This window comes from Rattus rattus, chromosome 9 (genome assembly GCF_011064425.1).
Source record: "Rattus rattus isolate New Zealand chromosome 9, Rrattus_CSIRO_v1, whole genome shotgun sequence".
Lineage (NCBI taxonomy): Eukaryota > Metazoa > Chordata > Mammalia > Rodentia > Muridae > Rattus > Rattus rattus.
Window position 1 is genome coordinate 71,331,022 of NC_046162.1, and position 17,247 is coordinate 71,348,268.

Here is a 17,247-nt window from a genome sequence, read left to right on the forward strand (position 1 = left end):
GCACGCCACTTGAAGAATTTCCAGAATACCTTGAATGCATGGCTTGTTCACACAAGAGATTTATCTCTCCTGTTTTTGTTTGTGGTGTGCGCGCGCGCGCGCGCGCGTGTGTGTGTGTGTGTGTGTGTGTGTGTGTGTGCGCGCATGTGAGTTCTAAGGATCCCAAACCCAAGTCCTCAGGCACAGCAATCGCTTTACTACCTGGGCCGTCCAGCCCTGCTCCGTTGTTGCGTGGTGAGAGACAGTCTCACTGTTCACCAGGCTGGCACGAAACCCATCATGAAGCCTAGGTTCTTCTCAAATTTGCAATAATCCTCCTGCCTCCGCTCTTGAGTTTTGTTCTTACTGGAGTGCCCCGCCGTGACGAGCAGGAAATATTAACTCTCGTTACAAGCATCTATGTGCGCTGAGCTAATGTCAGGCCGCTCTGTGGGGCTCAGGCAGACACCTAACTGCTCAGCTGCACTCTGGAGACTTCATCCTCAGACCTCACAACAGCTGTCTGCAAACAGCTACGTGGCCGGGAGAGCAAGTTCTCCATGAGTCCATGACATAGGGTGTAAGTCATGTTCCTCTCCTTCTAAGCCATGCACGACCATACCCTTCGGGGTTGGGGGAAGAATTCTAATAATATTTTAGTGACCGAATGCAGTGACTTTAACTATGTGCCTGTCCCCATCCGTTGGTTCCCAGGAGACAATATGGACCACAGAGGGGGATTCATTGATGGTGACCAACGTTTCTAAGCTGGATAAAGTAATGGGCAAAGGATGCTTGGGGTCTGGCAACGCCCCTGGTTGTTAGCATTCGAGGGAGCTGAGCACTTAAGCTTAATTGCTTAGAGGTATTACCGACCGAGATAACTGCTCCTTCAGTATATGTTTAAGACAAAATAAGCATAAGCTTTAGGCCAGACTGCTGAATCTCAAAATCACGCCATCCTTGGCAAAACGAGGTTCCAATAGTGTCTACACTGAATTGGGGGCGGGGTGAGCCTCAATATGAGGCAATGCCTTTAAAATATTGGCACTGCTTACTAAACACCAGTCTCTAGCACTCAGGCTTCCCCTGGCTACTATTCCACACAGCCACCCAAGACAGGTACTTGGATCTCTTTTTACCAGAGTGGTTCAGCCACTAGTCCGAGGCCACAGAGTACAGAAGGCAATGACTAGAACCCCAGGTTAGCCTGGGTGAGATGGCTTTCCTTTCCTAGTTCATCGCACGGTCTCAGACAAGTACGAGAGACTTGGAGCTTTCTGATGACCAAGTGGGCAGGAACGGCAGAGGAGGGGAGAGAGTGCAAGCCTTCTGCCGACCTGGGTGATTCAGAAGGACGCCCCATAGCATAAAGCGAGCCCTCCCTCTCTTCAGCAAGACGGCTCTGAGAGGGCCAAGAGCATCCCACCTCCAGCCCCCAGCGGGCAGCTGAGAGCTGTGGGAGGCACGGATGAAAAGGGAGGAGGGTTCAGGAGGCGAAGGGACCGGACCTTCCCCCAGAGCCAACCTTTCACTCGCAGCTGGCACTTGGCAGCAGAGCCTTGTGCTGCCCTCTCTCCCAGCTCCTTCACAGGCCTGTTATATTTTAGGAATTAAAGCTGCGCTCTGTAAAAGCACCGAGGACGACACGCGTTCGCTGAAGAATGTGCCTCTCCTGGCTGCACTCCCCACCTGCTGCTCATGCCCGGTGTTCAAAGGCTTCCTGTCTCTCGGTGCCTACCCAGTTTTTTCCTTGGAGTTGTCTCCACCTTTAAGAGTCAGCTCGGATTCAGAGGCTAGCTGAGGACAAAGGGACCTCTGGCCTGCTCGTCCTGTTGAGTGTTTTGAAAAGGATGTTCTCAGAATAACCATCTCGTTCTCCAGCGTACTGGGCTGGAAGCTTTGGCCGAGATGGCCCTTCCTGTCAAATATGCTCAGTGGCGGGGCCGGTACCAGAACAGTTTCTTGCTAGGGAGCTCACTCAGCCCAGCCCCGAATGTGATTCCCTTTGAAAGCACACTGGTCCCAAATAAGCGAATGAACCCACACCGGGCTTCACTCAATGGTTCACTATTTAACACGGACAGCAATGCGCTGGCTTCTCCTCCCACGGACAATGCCCAGGAGACAGCAGCAGCCAGAGGCCAGCATTGTCTGGAGGGGGAGCCAAAGGGCTCTCATATTACAGAGCTGATCTGCTTTCTGCTCCTGCTAGCACCTAGGGACGGTCCTGGTAAAGAGAGAAAGGTGAGCTCCTAAGACCAAGGGCTTCCAGCAAAGCACTTGCCCTCAGCCCCACCTCTGCCTCCTTTGAAGCAAGGGGAGGGATCAATAAGCCCTACACTCCACCCCCACGTGACTTTGATAGTGACTTGGACTCGAGTTCATCTAAACGTATAGGAGGAGTGGGGACCAGAGTAAGCAGAGTGGCCTCAAGCACCCTCTGAGAAAGTGGGGTGCCACGTTAATTATCAGAGCCTGCCCTAGAGAGAGCTGTGTCCAGACCCTGCCTCAGAGGAGTTACTGTTTACCCACATATGCAATGTGGTTAAAGACATCGTCCCTTCTAGGACTGAAATCATGATGAACTTATATGAGGCCACAAAGACCCCCCCAAAAAAGACACCCACTAAATACCGTCTCCCTTCCCTCTGCACTGCAGAGGGCCGCCTCTGAGGCTCCTATCTTCCTTTGGTGGAGCTGAATAGGAAAGCTGGGTATCCAGCTCAAAAGGGATCTCAGAGATAAGCAAATGAAACGGAATAAACTTGAATCCACAAAGCCAAGCCAAGCGGCATTTTCTGGTCTGTGCTCTCCCTCAGAGGAACCCTCTGAATAAGGAAGAATAAAAAGTCGTTTATTTTTTTTTTTTTGCGACTTTGCATAATCTGATGGAGGGAGCATTCTTCTGGATGCTAAGCAGCCTCCGAGTAGATAAGCCGCCTCCACCCTCAGTCAAGCCCTGGAACACTCTGAGACTCATCCCTAACCTTTTACCTATAAAAGCTCAAAATCATTCTTTCTGTCTAGGTGCCTGAGATGCTGCCCAGGCTCCCTCACCAATCCCCCTCAGATAAGCCTCCTGAAATCACCACAGCCATCTGCTTTGAGCATTGAAATAAGATATCACAAAACATTGCCACATAAAGGTCGCTCTTTAGGGAGGACAAAGGGAGACAAAGCCCTTAATAAAGGCTTTCGGAGACACCACCCACAGTGTCTGCAGCCCTGGTGGGTGGTGCGGCCTCTCTTCCTCCAGCTGCAGAGGTAGCCCGGCTCTACCAGGCCAGTTACCTTGGCATTCACGCTCTGACACGCATGCTTTGCGGCATGAGCAGCCCAGTACTGTATTCCTCTCCCTCCTCACTAACTGCCTGGTGTGGCCGCTGATCCTCAGATCTGAGACTGTGAAAATTTTCACTCACAATGGTTCCATCTTCACAGCTTGTGGAAAGTGAAGATTTGAAGCAATTACCAGAAAGAACCAATGAGGAAAGAACCACTCAGAATTGGGGGGTGGGGGGGAAGGATTCTGGAGAAAGGCTTTCACGGATAGTCTCATGCCCCACTTTTTTGACCATACAGGGGGGCAATGAAATACGTCGTCGCAGCACAATTTGTCCTAGGTGGCTCCCTAGAAGAAATGTCAAGTGTCCTATCTCTCTGGAATAAGACTAGCCCAGAATCTTCTCCCAAGCAAGGGTTGGAAATATCCTTCTCTCAGGTCTGGAAGCAACCCAGGGGACACTGAAAACTCTAGGGTCCCCAGGCAGCAAAACTCTACCATTTAGAAGCCTTGAATGTAGCTGAGCAGAAATTTCCAGATTTCAATTGTGCTCACCCAGGCATGATGAATGGCCTCGGACAGCCTTGAGTTTCTCCAGCATCTCTGCCGGCGGTGAAGTCCTTATTTGACTCCACAGTCTACACCCACATAAGCCCAGGTCCAAGGGTGGCTGCAGGTCGGGTGCTCACGGACAAACAGGCAAGCCAGCAAACCCCCATCAGTGTCCTCTCAAAAGAACAGGAAATAACAACGATCCTGAGGAGATGAGCTGAGATCTGGCCTGCTGGGGTGAAAGCTTCAGCAAGCTTCTCCACTTCTCTTCACCTTGACTGTCCAGGTGTTAAGGGGCGATAGTGACAACCCACCGAATGTCCTACATGTGCCCATAGCACGTCCTAATCTCTGTCTCTAAGAAAGAGAGAAGAAATGGCATCTGCCATTCGTCCACAAATGGCCATTCATCGCATGTGTGCCCAAGGCTGAGACCTTCAAAGCAAATCTGAAAGGCAGACCGGAGAAGAATCTTCCTCCCAGGTGGTCGTGGCTTGTCCAAATCAATCTGCTCAGTACTCAAGATGGTAATGACCTTAAATCCCAGGTCCCTGCTTCTCCAGATCTCTCCAACACTGTCCGAGCCCCCCTGTGGGTGTAGTACAAATGCTGCTTCCTAGAACTGAAGACTTCCGCCCTACCTCCTGTGTGACTTCTGGGTTGCTTACTTGGAGGAGGGGATATTATCTCACACCTACCCAAGAAGGCATGATGGGAAATCTACTCTCTACCCAACCCCTGGAAGATCAACTAGGTCACTGCATTGGTTTCCTCCAAGATCCTAGAAGGCTCTAACTAGAACAGGCCAGAGGACACTCCTGTGTAAGCAGCAGCTGGCTAGCTCAGATGTGCTTTGTCACATTTTCATGGAACTCTCAGGACCACAGAGGTGCCTCTGGCTGTGGAGTGTGAGCGTGTGCTCTCCACCTCATTTCCTCAGAGAGCAGCAGTGAGGAGACCAGGTTTGCTTGTGTTGGCCGACTGTTAAGGATTAGCTCTGAAACGCAGACTTGCTTGAAAAGATAGAAAACGGCGCCTCTCTCTCTCTCTCTCTCTCTCTCTCTCTCTCTCTCTCTGAGCACAGAACCTTGAGTTCGTCTTGGAGGCTCCTGGGGACAGAGGTGAGCAGCCCTGTTCTGAGCCAGGAGAAACCATCACGTGCTTTCCGGTCCATTCAGCCCTGTATCAGGCACTTGCTGTATACAGAATGCCAACCTAGACGACAGTGGGTTTTTCTTAAAGGGAAGAAAAGCAACGACTCCTGTCCTTTGAAACTCTGCAAGGCAGAACAGACACACCCAAAGGCAGAGAAGAGAGCCCGCTGACTGGGGTAGTCAGCCTGGTTCTCACACTTCATTATTCTGTAAATTTTTTTTCTATTTGTTTATATTCCCCTCTCCCAACAAAAGATAATTTTCCCAGGGCAAACATTTGCACACTGCTACTACACATGGCTATATACATCCTAGACGAGGGGAGAGCTCACACTCTCCAGAGAGGAAGAACAACAGTGCTTCCAGGCTGGGGTCATTAATTTTCTCTGAGGAGAGCTGGGAAGGTGCCACCGGGAAATAAAATTGCAAGGGCAGCAGCTTTTCTACGTTATCTCTTTCGAGTTCCAGGGGTTCAGAATAGCAGCCCACAGGACAACCCTCAAGGATGCAACAGGAACACTGGGGAGAAGTAAGAAAAGGCCTGAGCTCTCGGTGGGTTTCAGGCCTCCTGCGGGGGAGGAGGGGAACTGGATGGTGAGGAAGGAGCCTGACTCCAAGGAGCAAGGTCTGAATCCAGCTTGGGACCCTGCCAGCACCGAAGACGATTAAGCGATGAGGCCGGAGGGCCTGAGGCAGAGTCTGACAGGGTTAAGGGGAGGTGAGGAAGAGCCGGTTAGGCTGAAGAAGAAAATAAAGGTTCAGAGAAGGACAGGGAGAAGCAGCAGCTGGACAGGGAGGCTACAAGACTCTAAAACAGTTGCAGGGTTCCTGCCTCTACCAGCAATGGGCTATCAGAAGTGTGACTGTAGTGTGTCACATTCTCAGTCCCCCTCCGAAGAACTCCAGAGCTTCCCAGTGCCTGCTAGAACCCCTTGGCTGCTTGGGTTGGAGTGGAGGTCTGGCTTGGCCCATAAAGAATGTCTCCGGTCTGTGACCCACATCTGGGGCCTTTGGAAACCAGAGGAGTCTCACTCTACATCCCTAGACCTTCCTAACCAGGTAGAGGCACAAGGCCGTGCGGAAAGGAGGAAAAGGTATACAATTCCCATCCCACAGATTTCAGAATCCCGGGGACTAAAGAGATCCTGGCTGTCCCGGATTGGAAAGGGGGTGACCCGGGACGCGGTTTCCCCGGGGTCCTTCCAGGGAACCAATCTTTCTTTCCCTCACCTTCCTTCGCTCTAATAATGTGAATGAAGCCTGGGAGAGAAAAGAGAGCGCGCGTGAGCGCAGGGAGGGGAGCGAGGGGAGGGAAAATCCCGGCCGGGGGAGAGCGAGCGCGGGGCCCGAGGCGGAGGGGCGGCGCCGAGAGAGAGAGCGCGCCGGGCGGCGGGCGGTGGGTGGAGGCGCGGAGGGCGCGGGCCGAGAGAGGAGGGGAGGGCGGACGGAGAGGGAGGAGCCCCCGGCCGCCGCCGCCGCCGCCGCCGCCGCCGCCGCTGCCGCCTGGCGGCCCGCGTAGCCCGCGCAGCCCTCACTCGCCGCCGCGCCTCGGAGTTTGAGCCCGCGCAGCCCGGAGCGCAGGCACGCCGGGGCGCGGGGTCGGAGCGCGCAGCGCGGCGCCGCCCCCGGCCCTCGGCCCCAGCCCCTGGAGCCCCGGAGCCGCGCGCCGAGGGAGGAGGGCGGGCGGGCGCGGCGGGGCCGGCGGGCGGCGGACTGGCGAGGCGCCCACCATGGTGCGATGCGACCGCGGGCTGCAGATGCTGCTGACCACGGCCGGAGCCTTCGCCGCCTTCTCGCTCATGGCCATCGCCATCGGCACTGACTACTGGCTGTACTCCAGCGCGCACATCTGCAACGGCACCAACCTGACCATGGACGACGGGCCCCCGCCCCGCCGCGCCCGCGGCGACCTCACCCATTCGGGACTGTGGCGGGTGTGTTGCATCGAAGGTACGACCCCTGCCCCCAGCGCACGCACATAACACGCACACATGCACACGCACACATTGCCCCGGGGAGTGGGCCGGGGAAGGGGTGGGCGCGGCGCTGGCTCCACGCGAGACACAAAGAACCTGAAGCCGGGAGGGTGGATCCCCGAATGGACACGGGTGCAGCAGCCTCGGGTCCCTCCAGGCTGGGTACCTCCCCAACACACCGATTCCACAAACTCTAGGCTCGCACGCGCACACCCCCTCGCGCACAGACACAATGAAACACACAGAAACTCACGCACGCGCGCGCAACCCGAAAGCGGAGCGATCCCCAGGGGCCTCGCCCGCGCCCCTGGGGGAGGTGGAGGCTGGCGTGGGGGCGGGAGGAGTCTAGGGTGGGGGGGGGGGGAGCGGACGCGGGGGGGGGGGGGGGGGTTGCTTGGCAACCGGTGTCTGTGCGATTGCTATGGGAACTGGCCATCCTGGGGCGGGGCCGGCCGGGGGCGGGGAGCCTCGGGGCAGCGAGGCGCTCACTTCAAGCCCCCAACTGAGGGGGTAAGGGCTGGGTACAGGTTGGGCCCCAAGCGAGTCTGGGGGAGCCAGGTAGCTCAGTCGGTCCTCCTCGTGTTCCTTGAGACCACAGACTCACTCCTCCCTGCGCGATGGGGACAAGAGGGGAGCCACGCCGCGTCTCCCGTAATTGAAGCAGCAAGCCCTAGATCACTGTCCCTCAGCACGAAGTCGGCAAGAGACCTCCGTAGGAACCACACTGAGGAGCGTGGAGTCAAGAGCGGACCAAGAGTGGGCTGGGAGGGGCGTGGTCGCTCTGTCAGAGCAGGGCAGGGCTCTATGACCCCTTAGGAAGCAGAGACTTGAGAGGTGTGCTGCGGTTGAAATGCATCTAGAGACCGGGATTGGGTCCCTTGGACTGTGGGGACAGCTTCTAGGAGTGCGAAGCAGAAACCTCCGATGCATTAGGCTTCTTAGCCCTCCTGGCGCCCTCATGCCCAACTGTGAAACTCGAACTAACAGGTGTCTAAGGAGGGGCGGTCTGGTTCTGCCAGGTTATAGAGTCAGATCGATCAGCTGCTTGGTCTTGGCAGAACAGAGGAACTGGCGATCATTGCTTTAATTTTTCAAAAATCCTTGCGTAGTGTTTCGTCTTTCTTTCCCTGTCACCCTTTCTCCTGTGTGCACTCCGCCCCTGGGTGGTTGAGGAAATTCTTCCTTCCTCTCCTCCTTTCAGCTACCTAAGTGTGGTGGGATGCGACAGGAGGTTGGGACCGGCTCAGAAAGATAGCCCTTCCTGGCTGCGTTTTGAGTCATCTGAAAGGAGGCATTGTGAGGTTTTACTTAGTGATGCCCCCCTCTGTCCCCACTCCTGTCCATCCCTGTCCCCCAGTTCCGATTCCAGATCGGGGCTGCTTCTGCACTTGGGAGCTTTAAGCTAGCTTCGGGCAGTTTGTAGAAGACAGAAGTGTGAGATCAATAGTTAAGGGGGAAGCACATCTCACAAAGGAAGTGGTGGGCCCACGATGACAACCCCCCCTCACTTTTCTTCTGAAAAAAAAAAACACCATAATTTTGGGTATGCAGTTGCTCAGATCGTGAACACCTACACTTCTCATCTGGAGAATGTACCCACGTCACTACCTGCCACGGCACCTGAGTTAGACAGACAGCAAGGGCTGCAGAGCTGTTCTACCTCACACAGGCTCCACTAGATGCCCTGTGTGATGTAGGGAATCATGCCACCTCCCACCCCTGCCCCAAGGAACCCATGGAGCTGGGGCCTTTCCCGTTTCCCAAGGGAAACTTGAGCGCCCGCAAGGCTGGCTTGCATGGTGACTGCAATGCCTTCTTTATTAATCCCTCATCCTAATTAGGATTGATGCTGCACTTAGCATCTCGCCAGCTGCCTCAAGCCGTTTGAACTCACTGTTCATCCAGAGAGCCCTGAGCCGATCAGGGCAGCTGGCTCGCCTGGCAGAGGGAGCCATCTGGGGGACTTCATGGAAAGAACTGGGCTGCCTCTGTTATTCCCTGAAGCTTGGGGGGTTCTAAGGGGCGAGCAGGCTGTACCTACTGAGTGTACCAGGGCTGTGAGAGTTAGTTCGAGATTCCTTGTCCAACATGCAAATCCATAACTGGGCGGAAGCTGCCAGCTTTTCTCATAACACTGCATGGAAGCGGACAGCTCCCAGAGCCACTGATGCCTCCTGTGATGCCAGCCAGCACGTGGCGAGGGGCTGAAACCAGGACAGGACAGTTAACCTCGAGCTACTCCCTGGGGACACCAAGAAGTGTTTCAGAGGGTGGCTGCCACTTCGTTAGCTTTTGTGGGTAAAAATGCACTATTTCTTCCTGTTTTCTAGCAACCCCTACAAACACAGAAGCATGGCATCTGCACCTGCCCCCCAGCAACATCTGCACCAACATACACGACATCCGTACCACACATGACATCTGCACACACACATGACATCTGCACCACACACACATGACGCCTGCATACAGAAACATGACGTCTGCACACACACACACACACACTGCATCTGCACCCCACACATGACATCTGCACACACACATGACATCTGCACACACACACATGACATCTACACCCAACCCACACACACATGACATCTGCACCACACACACATGATGCCTGCATACACAAACATGACGTCTGCACACACACACACACTGCATCTGCACCCCACACATGACATCTGCACACCGCACACATGACATCTGCACCACACACACACATGGCATCTGCACACACACACATGACACCTGCATACACAAACATGACATCTACACCCAAACCACACACATGACAGCTGCACACACACACATGATGACATCTATGCCCAATCACACACACACACACACACACACGACATCTACACCCAACCCACACATAAGCATCTGCACACACACATGATATCTGAACACACACACACATACACACATACACACACACACACATGATATCTACACCCAACCCACACACACATGGCATCTGCACACACACATGATATCTGCACACACACACACACACACACACACACACACACACACACACACACACACACACAAGCATGACATCTAAATTAAGAGGTAGAGTTGAAAAGAGGAACCCTTTGGCTAACATGGACTCCCACAGCAAGCAGGCAGTGAATGAATACCCCAGGTGCAGCTTGGGGAGTCGGATGGGTTTGCTGGCAACTCCCAAATGGCCAGTTCCATTTCCTGAACGTTTCCTTGCCTGTCAGACCTGGAGAGCCAACCCTCTCTGCTAAGGCATCCACAGAGACACCTGACAGGGACAACTGTGGTACCCAGCTCCCCTCCACCCACCTGGCTCTCCACTGGACAGATGTCAGAAGTCCCAGGTACACAGTGCCCGCAGCAGGTTCACACGGCCCCTCAAGGTGCTGCCCTCACCTCCGTGTGCAGGCAAGTTCTGGACTTGCCCAGAGACACGCGGTCAGGAAGCAGCTGGGCTAGATTTGAGCCTCTATCACTACAAAGCTCTTCTTGCCACGTTACCCTGCCCTTTCCCCTGCAGCTTCTGGGTTGCCATTAAAAATAGAACCACGTATCTGGCTACTCAGGAGAGCCCAGCTCTAGGGTTGGGTGGTTGGCAGGAAGGCATTTGGAAGCGAGGATGTATAACGGGTGCACAGATTGCATAACACACTCTTCTCCCTCGTTGTGTGTCTCTCAATCCCTCTACTTCCGACTCCATTGCTTTCCTTCCATTGTGTTCTGGGCTAGCTTGTCCCTACCCGTCATTCTGCCCTCCCCACCCTACCTTCACCCCGTTAGCCATCTCTTTGTCTATCTCTGGACAAGGCCAGGGATGGACCGGGGACTGGGGGAAGATAAAGTCGTTTCCACTCTAGGCATCGTCAATGAATGTTAGTTTAATTTCTTGTCATTTCGGAATGCGGGAGGTGTAGATCCTGTCCTGCTCAGACACCCAAGAGACTGAAGTACCGTTTGGACATGGAAGGAAAAGAAGATCCTGGGCACAGAAGCAGGACCATAGAACCATCCGCCAAGACTCCATACCCACCATGAACCCCAAAACACACACAGGCTCCTGAGGCCCAGACCCCTAAGAGACCTCGTGCTGAACAACATGCTTCCCTCCCTCGCCCCTCTACCATGTCACCCATAGATGAAGCTGCCTCCCCCACACTCATGACTCTGACAGAACCCTCACGAGACAGTCTTGACACCGGGGGCGTCTCATGTTTCTTTTGTGCCGGCTGAGGGCTGGGCACTGGGAGGAGAAGATATAAAGTTCTAGAACGTGAGGAGTGAGGATGGGCAAAATCCTTTGCCCTAGTCACACTCACCTCCCTCGGCTGGCCAGAATCTTTGTCACTAGTGTCCCCAAACCTTCATTCCCACAGTGACACACAGATTAAAAATACCTATCTCCTAGCCCCGTTAGCCTGCGTGTGAGAAGGGAGCAGCTAACTAGGGTGTCTGCTCCAGAGGACCCAGCTATCCTAAGCTCTATCCTAAGCCCATAGGTGGGAGGGGTGAGTATTCTTCATACACCTCAGGTTCTTTCATGGCTGGTGAGATGGGAAGTAGGTCTTCACACCACACTCTGGGACGAACCAGACCATTCAGAGAGGCTGGGTATAAAGAATAGTGTTTCTGAGGCAGCTGCAAGGTCCCAAATTGTGCTGGGACCATTGTCACTCATGTTCGTTTTTCTTTGTCTTGCACTAACCTAGAGACAGCCCATCCAGTCCGGCTACGGTGGGTGGTAGTAGTAGCCAGAGCAGGCCCTCCATCCCTACGGCTTTGAGGTGCCAGTTTCTGGTTCCACATTCCCTCGGTGTTGATAATCGTCACCATTTACCTTAGACTTATACAGGGGTGTGTAGTCGCCAACAACACTTTCAGGGAAATATTCATTCTCTGTCTTTTAGAAATAGAGAAGCCGAGGTTCAAGATGGGTGGAGCTCCTGTGTCAGGGCTGCCTTTCCTCGTCCGCGTCAGCTTCAGTGTAGGCACTCCACCTTCCAACAGCTATAGCTTCCTTTATGTAAACCACTGATGCTTGGAGAAGGGCAGCTAAGGGGAAGTTTTACCAAATCTGCTGACCTAAAAGAATAATTAAAGATGCAAGAGGCAGGCCACTTAAGCAGTAGCCTTCTCTTTCCATGGTTCTAGAGGTCAAGGAAGACAGAAGGGGAGAGGCTAGTTCCTGAGCTCCAGGGCTCCTGGGCTCCTGGGCTCCTGGGCTCCTGGTGCAATGCTCTCCCTGACCTGCTGATGGCCACTTGCCTGAAGTGCTCACATAACAGTCAGAGGAGGCTGTTTGTGCCTAAGAGAGGTGAGGCTACTATGAAGACTCCTTCCTTATGGTCTCCAATAAATCTAATCATGCCCAAGCCCACCTCTGTGCTCTGCTGTCCACACTGAAGATTAGGACACCATCATATGAATTTGGGGGCACTCAACAGCTAGTCCAAGATGGGTGTGTTTCTTCCCCTACCTCGCCCAGCAGCTGTCATTCACGCCCCTGTCATTTGGAAGTACCCTTCCTCATCTATATACTGACAGACAATGCTGATGGCCTCCATCTCTTCTGTTTCTGTCTGTCCTTCCCTCATCCCTCTGTCTCTTACCAGGATCTTATGTAGTCCAGGCTGGCCGTCAACTCAATATACTAAGAAGACCTTGACCCCTGATTCTCTTGCCTCTCCTTCTGAGTGCTGGGATTACAGACAAGCGTGCATCACCATGTCCTGTTTATGCAGGTGCTAGGGATTGAACCTAGGACTTTGCATGTGTTGGACAAACACTGGCCCAGCTGAGCTGCATCCCAAGCCCTCTTCCTTCTCTCTCCTTAAAGGAAATACCAGTCCCCCTTTTTGGAAACCAGCTGACTTAGTAAGGAAAAGCTGCACATCTTGGTGGACCCTGGACCAAGGGGTGCCCAAGGTTCCCACCACAGCTGGCTCTGAAGAAGCTCTGTGCTACCGGACTTAAGATAGGCGTGATGGTGCAGTCCACAGGTCTTTACAGTAGGCCCCTCTTGTGTCAGTCTCCCCAAGCAGCTCAGATTCTGAGGACTTCCAGGATGCAAGTGGTCACAGGAGGGCAGAGTGGGAAAGGACCTCTGGTCCTAGGACCCAGGGTCTCAGAAATGTGAAAGGCAAAGACCAGCACAGCCAGACTGGAGTAACTCGCTGTGTTGAAGACAGACTGCCGGTTCTCTGTCTCCTGAGCTAACACGTGGAGTCCAGCTAACCTGGAACCTTCTCACCTACTAGAACCCCAGCCTTAACTTGCAAGTTGAGCAAAGCTGAGAGCTTCTGTGGGAGACACAGGGGCTTTAAGTTCCTTCAGAACACCTCGGCTGCGCTGTACAAATGTAATGTAAGCTGCCTGCCTGCTGGCACACTTCATTCATTCATTCATCCATCCATTCATCCACTCATCCGTCTGTCCACCCACCCGTTTGGCACAAGCTCACTAAACACCTGGTTTCCTGAGACCCGGGAGGCCCGGATTCTTGTTACAAACAGGACACACTTCCTAGCAGAGCGGTTGACACTCTGTGCGGATTCGATCCCTAATGGAATTAGAGAAGTGTCCTGGAAGAGACTGCAGTCCAGCCACACTCACAGCTGAACCAAACCGGATGTGGATGGAGGAAGATTGGCAAGGTGGGCTGTCCTCAGAGAGGGCACCCCAGGGAGACCCACAAGGGATCAGATGGCTTTTTGTTTTTATTTTTTCTAAGACAAGTTCTCATGTAGCTCAGGCTGGCCTAAAACTCGATGCGTAGGCAGAGTTGAACTTGAACCCTGATCCTGCTACTCCCCGTCTCTAGCGCTGGGCATAGACAATTCGTGTTTTATCCTCCAGCCTTATGTGAAGGATTCCATAAGCTAGGAGGCCCATGGTAGGTGGCCATACTGGAGTCTCTAGGACCAAATGACAACTGCAGGGATAGGACTTAAGAAGGAAGGGTAGGGAGAAAAGGAGGAGGAAGAGTCAAAGCTACGGCCCAGATCTGATGCTTCACAGCCGGCTGGATGACCATGGTGCCCTGTCTGAAAGGAGGAAGTCTGAAGAAATCGTAGGAAATCAGAGCCAGGGCTCACTCAGATTCTTGACATCACGAACCTTCATGTTCATAGTTAAGTAGTGGTGCTTGATCCTTCCAGGAGCCCATGATAACTGACAAGCCCCAAGGCTCATCATCGCCACTGGCCGCTCCCTGCAGGGCAGAGTTTCTAATCCTCGGTGGGCACTTGGTGTTTGGGCCTATACGACCGTATTGTGTCACTGCCTTTCATAGAAAGATCTTTAACTGGAACCCAACCTTAAACCACCCGAAGCCAGTAGTCCTCCTACTGTGACCACACAAAGTGTCTTCCGATGTCACAATGTCCCACGGGCTGGGGGAGTATCAGGCAGATGGCTGTGGGGATGGAGGCAGATAGGCCCGGCTCCAGCTAGAGGCTCTGCTCAATTCTCTAACCTTCAAGGATACACAGGGAACTCAAGCAATGGGTGGAGCAAGTCTATTAATGGGGTGACCTGACATCGGCTTTAGGTGCCCAGCTCCTTCCTTTATTAATAGCAAGGCTCCCCTGCCTGTGCCACCCCAGCACGAGGCCTCAGCCGTGCTGAGAACTGCTGATGGAGCCTAATTCTCATTCAGAGCAGGCAAAGGACACCCAGACCGGCATAGCAGAGTGACTTACCCAAGGTCACGTGGTAGTGACGAAGGTTACTAGTCACAGAGCTGGAGTAAGTGCAGAGGCCACCCTGTCAGGATCTGTCCCCAGCACAGCAGCCACCATGATATATGCATCAGGGTCATAGCCATAAAGGTGACAGCCTCTAGCATACACAGAGGACCCTTCTGGTGCAGCCTAGAGGTCTGTGTGACTCATACAGTGCTGTTCCTTCCAGACCCCAGGCTCTCTCTTCTGGCTTCCAGACAGTAGAGTGGACTCTCAGCCATACCCAGTCAGCTCCCTCCTTGGTATTTTCAGGCATTGACTTGGATGTTCCCCAGATACTGGTGGCCTCATAGGTGCATGGGTTTGGATCCTGACTGTAGCCACAACCCACCCACCCTAACCCCAAGCCACAGTCTCACAGGTAGGGGCATACAGATGCAAAAGTGTCTACAGACCAAGGCCAGGGGTCTCTCTGGTAACCCAAGATTTCAGTTGTTTATTCTTGGATATTTGAAACAGAGTCTCCTGTAGTCCAAGCTGAACTCACTTTGTAACCAAGGCTGACTTTGAACTCCTAACCCTCCTGCCTCTGCCTCCCAAGTGCTGGATTACAGATGTACACCATCATGCCTAGTTTGCCTGGGATCAGCTTTTGACAATACCGAGGTTTGAACTCAGGGCCTTGCACATGTTGGGCAAGTATTCTACCGCTGAGCTATATCCCAAAACTGTTCTAGTTCCTTACGGTGGTCTCGCTGCATGGCCAGGCCCTCTTGCTGTCTTCCTTGTTGGCCTCCCCACTGCTGGGATTACAAACTCACACCTGCATCACACCTGCACACCTGCACACCTGTACACCTGCACACCTGAATATTTGTACACCTGCACACCTGTACACCTGCACACTGACATACCTGCACACTTGCATACCTGTACACCTGCACACTGGCACACCTGTACACCTGCACACCTGAATATTTGTTCACCTGCACACCTGTACACCTGCACACTGACACACCTGCACACTTGCATACCTGTACACCTGCATACTTGTACACCTGCACACTGGCACACCTGTACACCTGCACACCTGCTGCAGGTGCTGTCTGTTAGTCCCTGCTGCCATCTCCATTGCTATCATCTCTGAGAAAGAGCCAGAGAGCTCATGAAGCTTCTTGGCTCAGCAGAGTTCCACACTGCCTAGGAAAGAAGTGAATGAGTAGAGAAATTGTCAGTCTGCCCGTCTCACCTGCCACCAGCCTTTTACCTCCTGGCTGTCGGGGACAGAGGCAAGACCCCAACAGTTCATCACAGATAACCTTTTCTCCCCACATCAGTCCATACAGAAGCTACAATAGCACAGCAGTCACAGGGATCCAGGTTCAAGTCTAAGCCCAGCCACCTGTTGGCTGTGTATCTCTAGACAAATTAGTCTCTCTGGTTATCAATTTTCTTAATATAAATCAGAGTGTTGTGAGATCAGCTCCTGAGGTTGTTCTAATGTCATGCTACGAAGCACGCAAAAGGCCCTTCCTTGTGCCTGGCACCTTGTACTCATTTGAAGTATCTTGCCACATTTATTCCCCCTTCCCCTAATTCCTGAACTTTGGAAGTTCACATAAGAAATAGATCTCCCAGATGTCGCAGCTGACCTGGGAGGTTGCCTGGTCAGCTTCCTGGCCACCAGGGTCTTGGGATGGATGAGTCTGAGCCCCCTTTAGTGGAGCTCATAGGAGCTAACTCATCACTCTGGGCAACAGAGCTCCAGATGGCTGCTGAGAACCCCAAAATTAATGGCTAAGGCAGAAACTGAGAGGCCATTGACATCCAGCAGCAGAAAGACAACATCTGGGATGAAGCTAGGGATGGTCAAATCCATCCTTCTGCCTAGAGCCAAAGTCAACCAAAAATCAACTCCAGATCTACGGTCGTGATTCCCAGTGCCTGGGACAGGGGCAGATAAAGAATGGCTGGGTTCTAGGGCATGGAGAACACTGAAGAGGGTCGGCAGAGCTGTGCGCTGCTCCCCATTTTGCCACTAACCATCTGGACACTTTTCAGCTGGTCCCTTAACCTCTTAAGCCTCCTTGACTTGCTCAGTCATCCAACTGGGAAATGATACCCCTCCCTGCCTCCATGCCTCCTCCCTTCTCTGTCACCCTCCTCCTTACAGCTTCCCTTCCTCCTCCAGCTTCCCGAGGCACTGTAGCAGGAACGACGGAGAGACTTCAGAATCCTCTTCTCGGAAACGCTCTTGGCTCCCCCGCCCCCAACACACCTTGATAGGGAAAGGCTTGCACGCGGGAGCCTCACACATGAGGTGTGGGGCAAGCTGTCTGCCCGCCGGAGGAGTCTCCCTTCCTCCTCCCACGGGTTGTCATCAGCCTCCGTCAAAGATTCAGGGGCTCTGCCTTGAGCCCAGCATGGCGCTGGCCACTGCAGAGACAAGGCAGAGTCTATTTCTTGATACTTGCCAGTCCTCTGGGCTCCTTCTAGAACACAGCCTCTGTCTCCCTGCCTAGCCAGTTCCCCTCTGCATGGAGCTGCTGCCCTGCCCACTCATGCACCTGGATTCAGGCAGTGTCTTCTTCGCCCTGCATGCAGCCACAAAG

General features: G+C 53.6%; 1 protein-coding gene across 1 annotated transcript in view; it reads left to right on the forward strand.

Moving 5' to 3' along the window:
* Positions 1-6,672: 6,672 nt before the first annotated feature.
* Cacng4 (calcium voltage-gated channel auxiliary subunit gamma 4) overlaps positions 6,673-17,247 on the forward strand; it is a 60,057-nt gene continuing 49,482 nt past the window's right edge. The window contains exon 1 of the mRNA XM_032912409.1: positions 6,673-6,921. Within this exon, the coding sequence (XP_032768300.1) occupies positions 6,702-6,921 (220 nt within the window). The 5' untranslated portion in view covers positions 6,673-6,701. The remainder of the gene's footprint in view (positions 6,922-17,247) is intronic.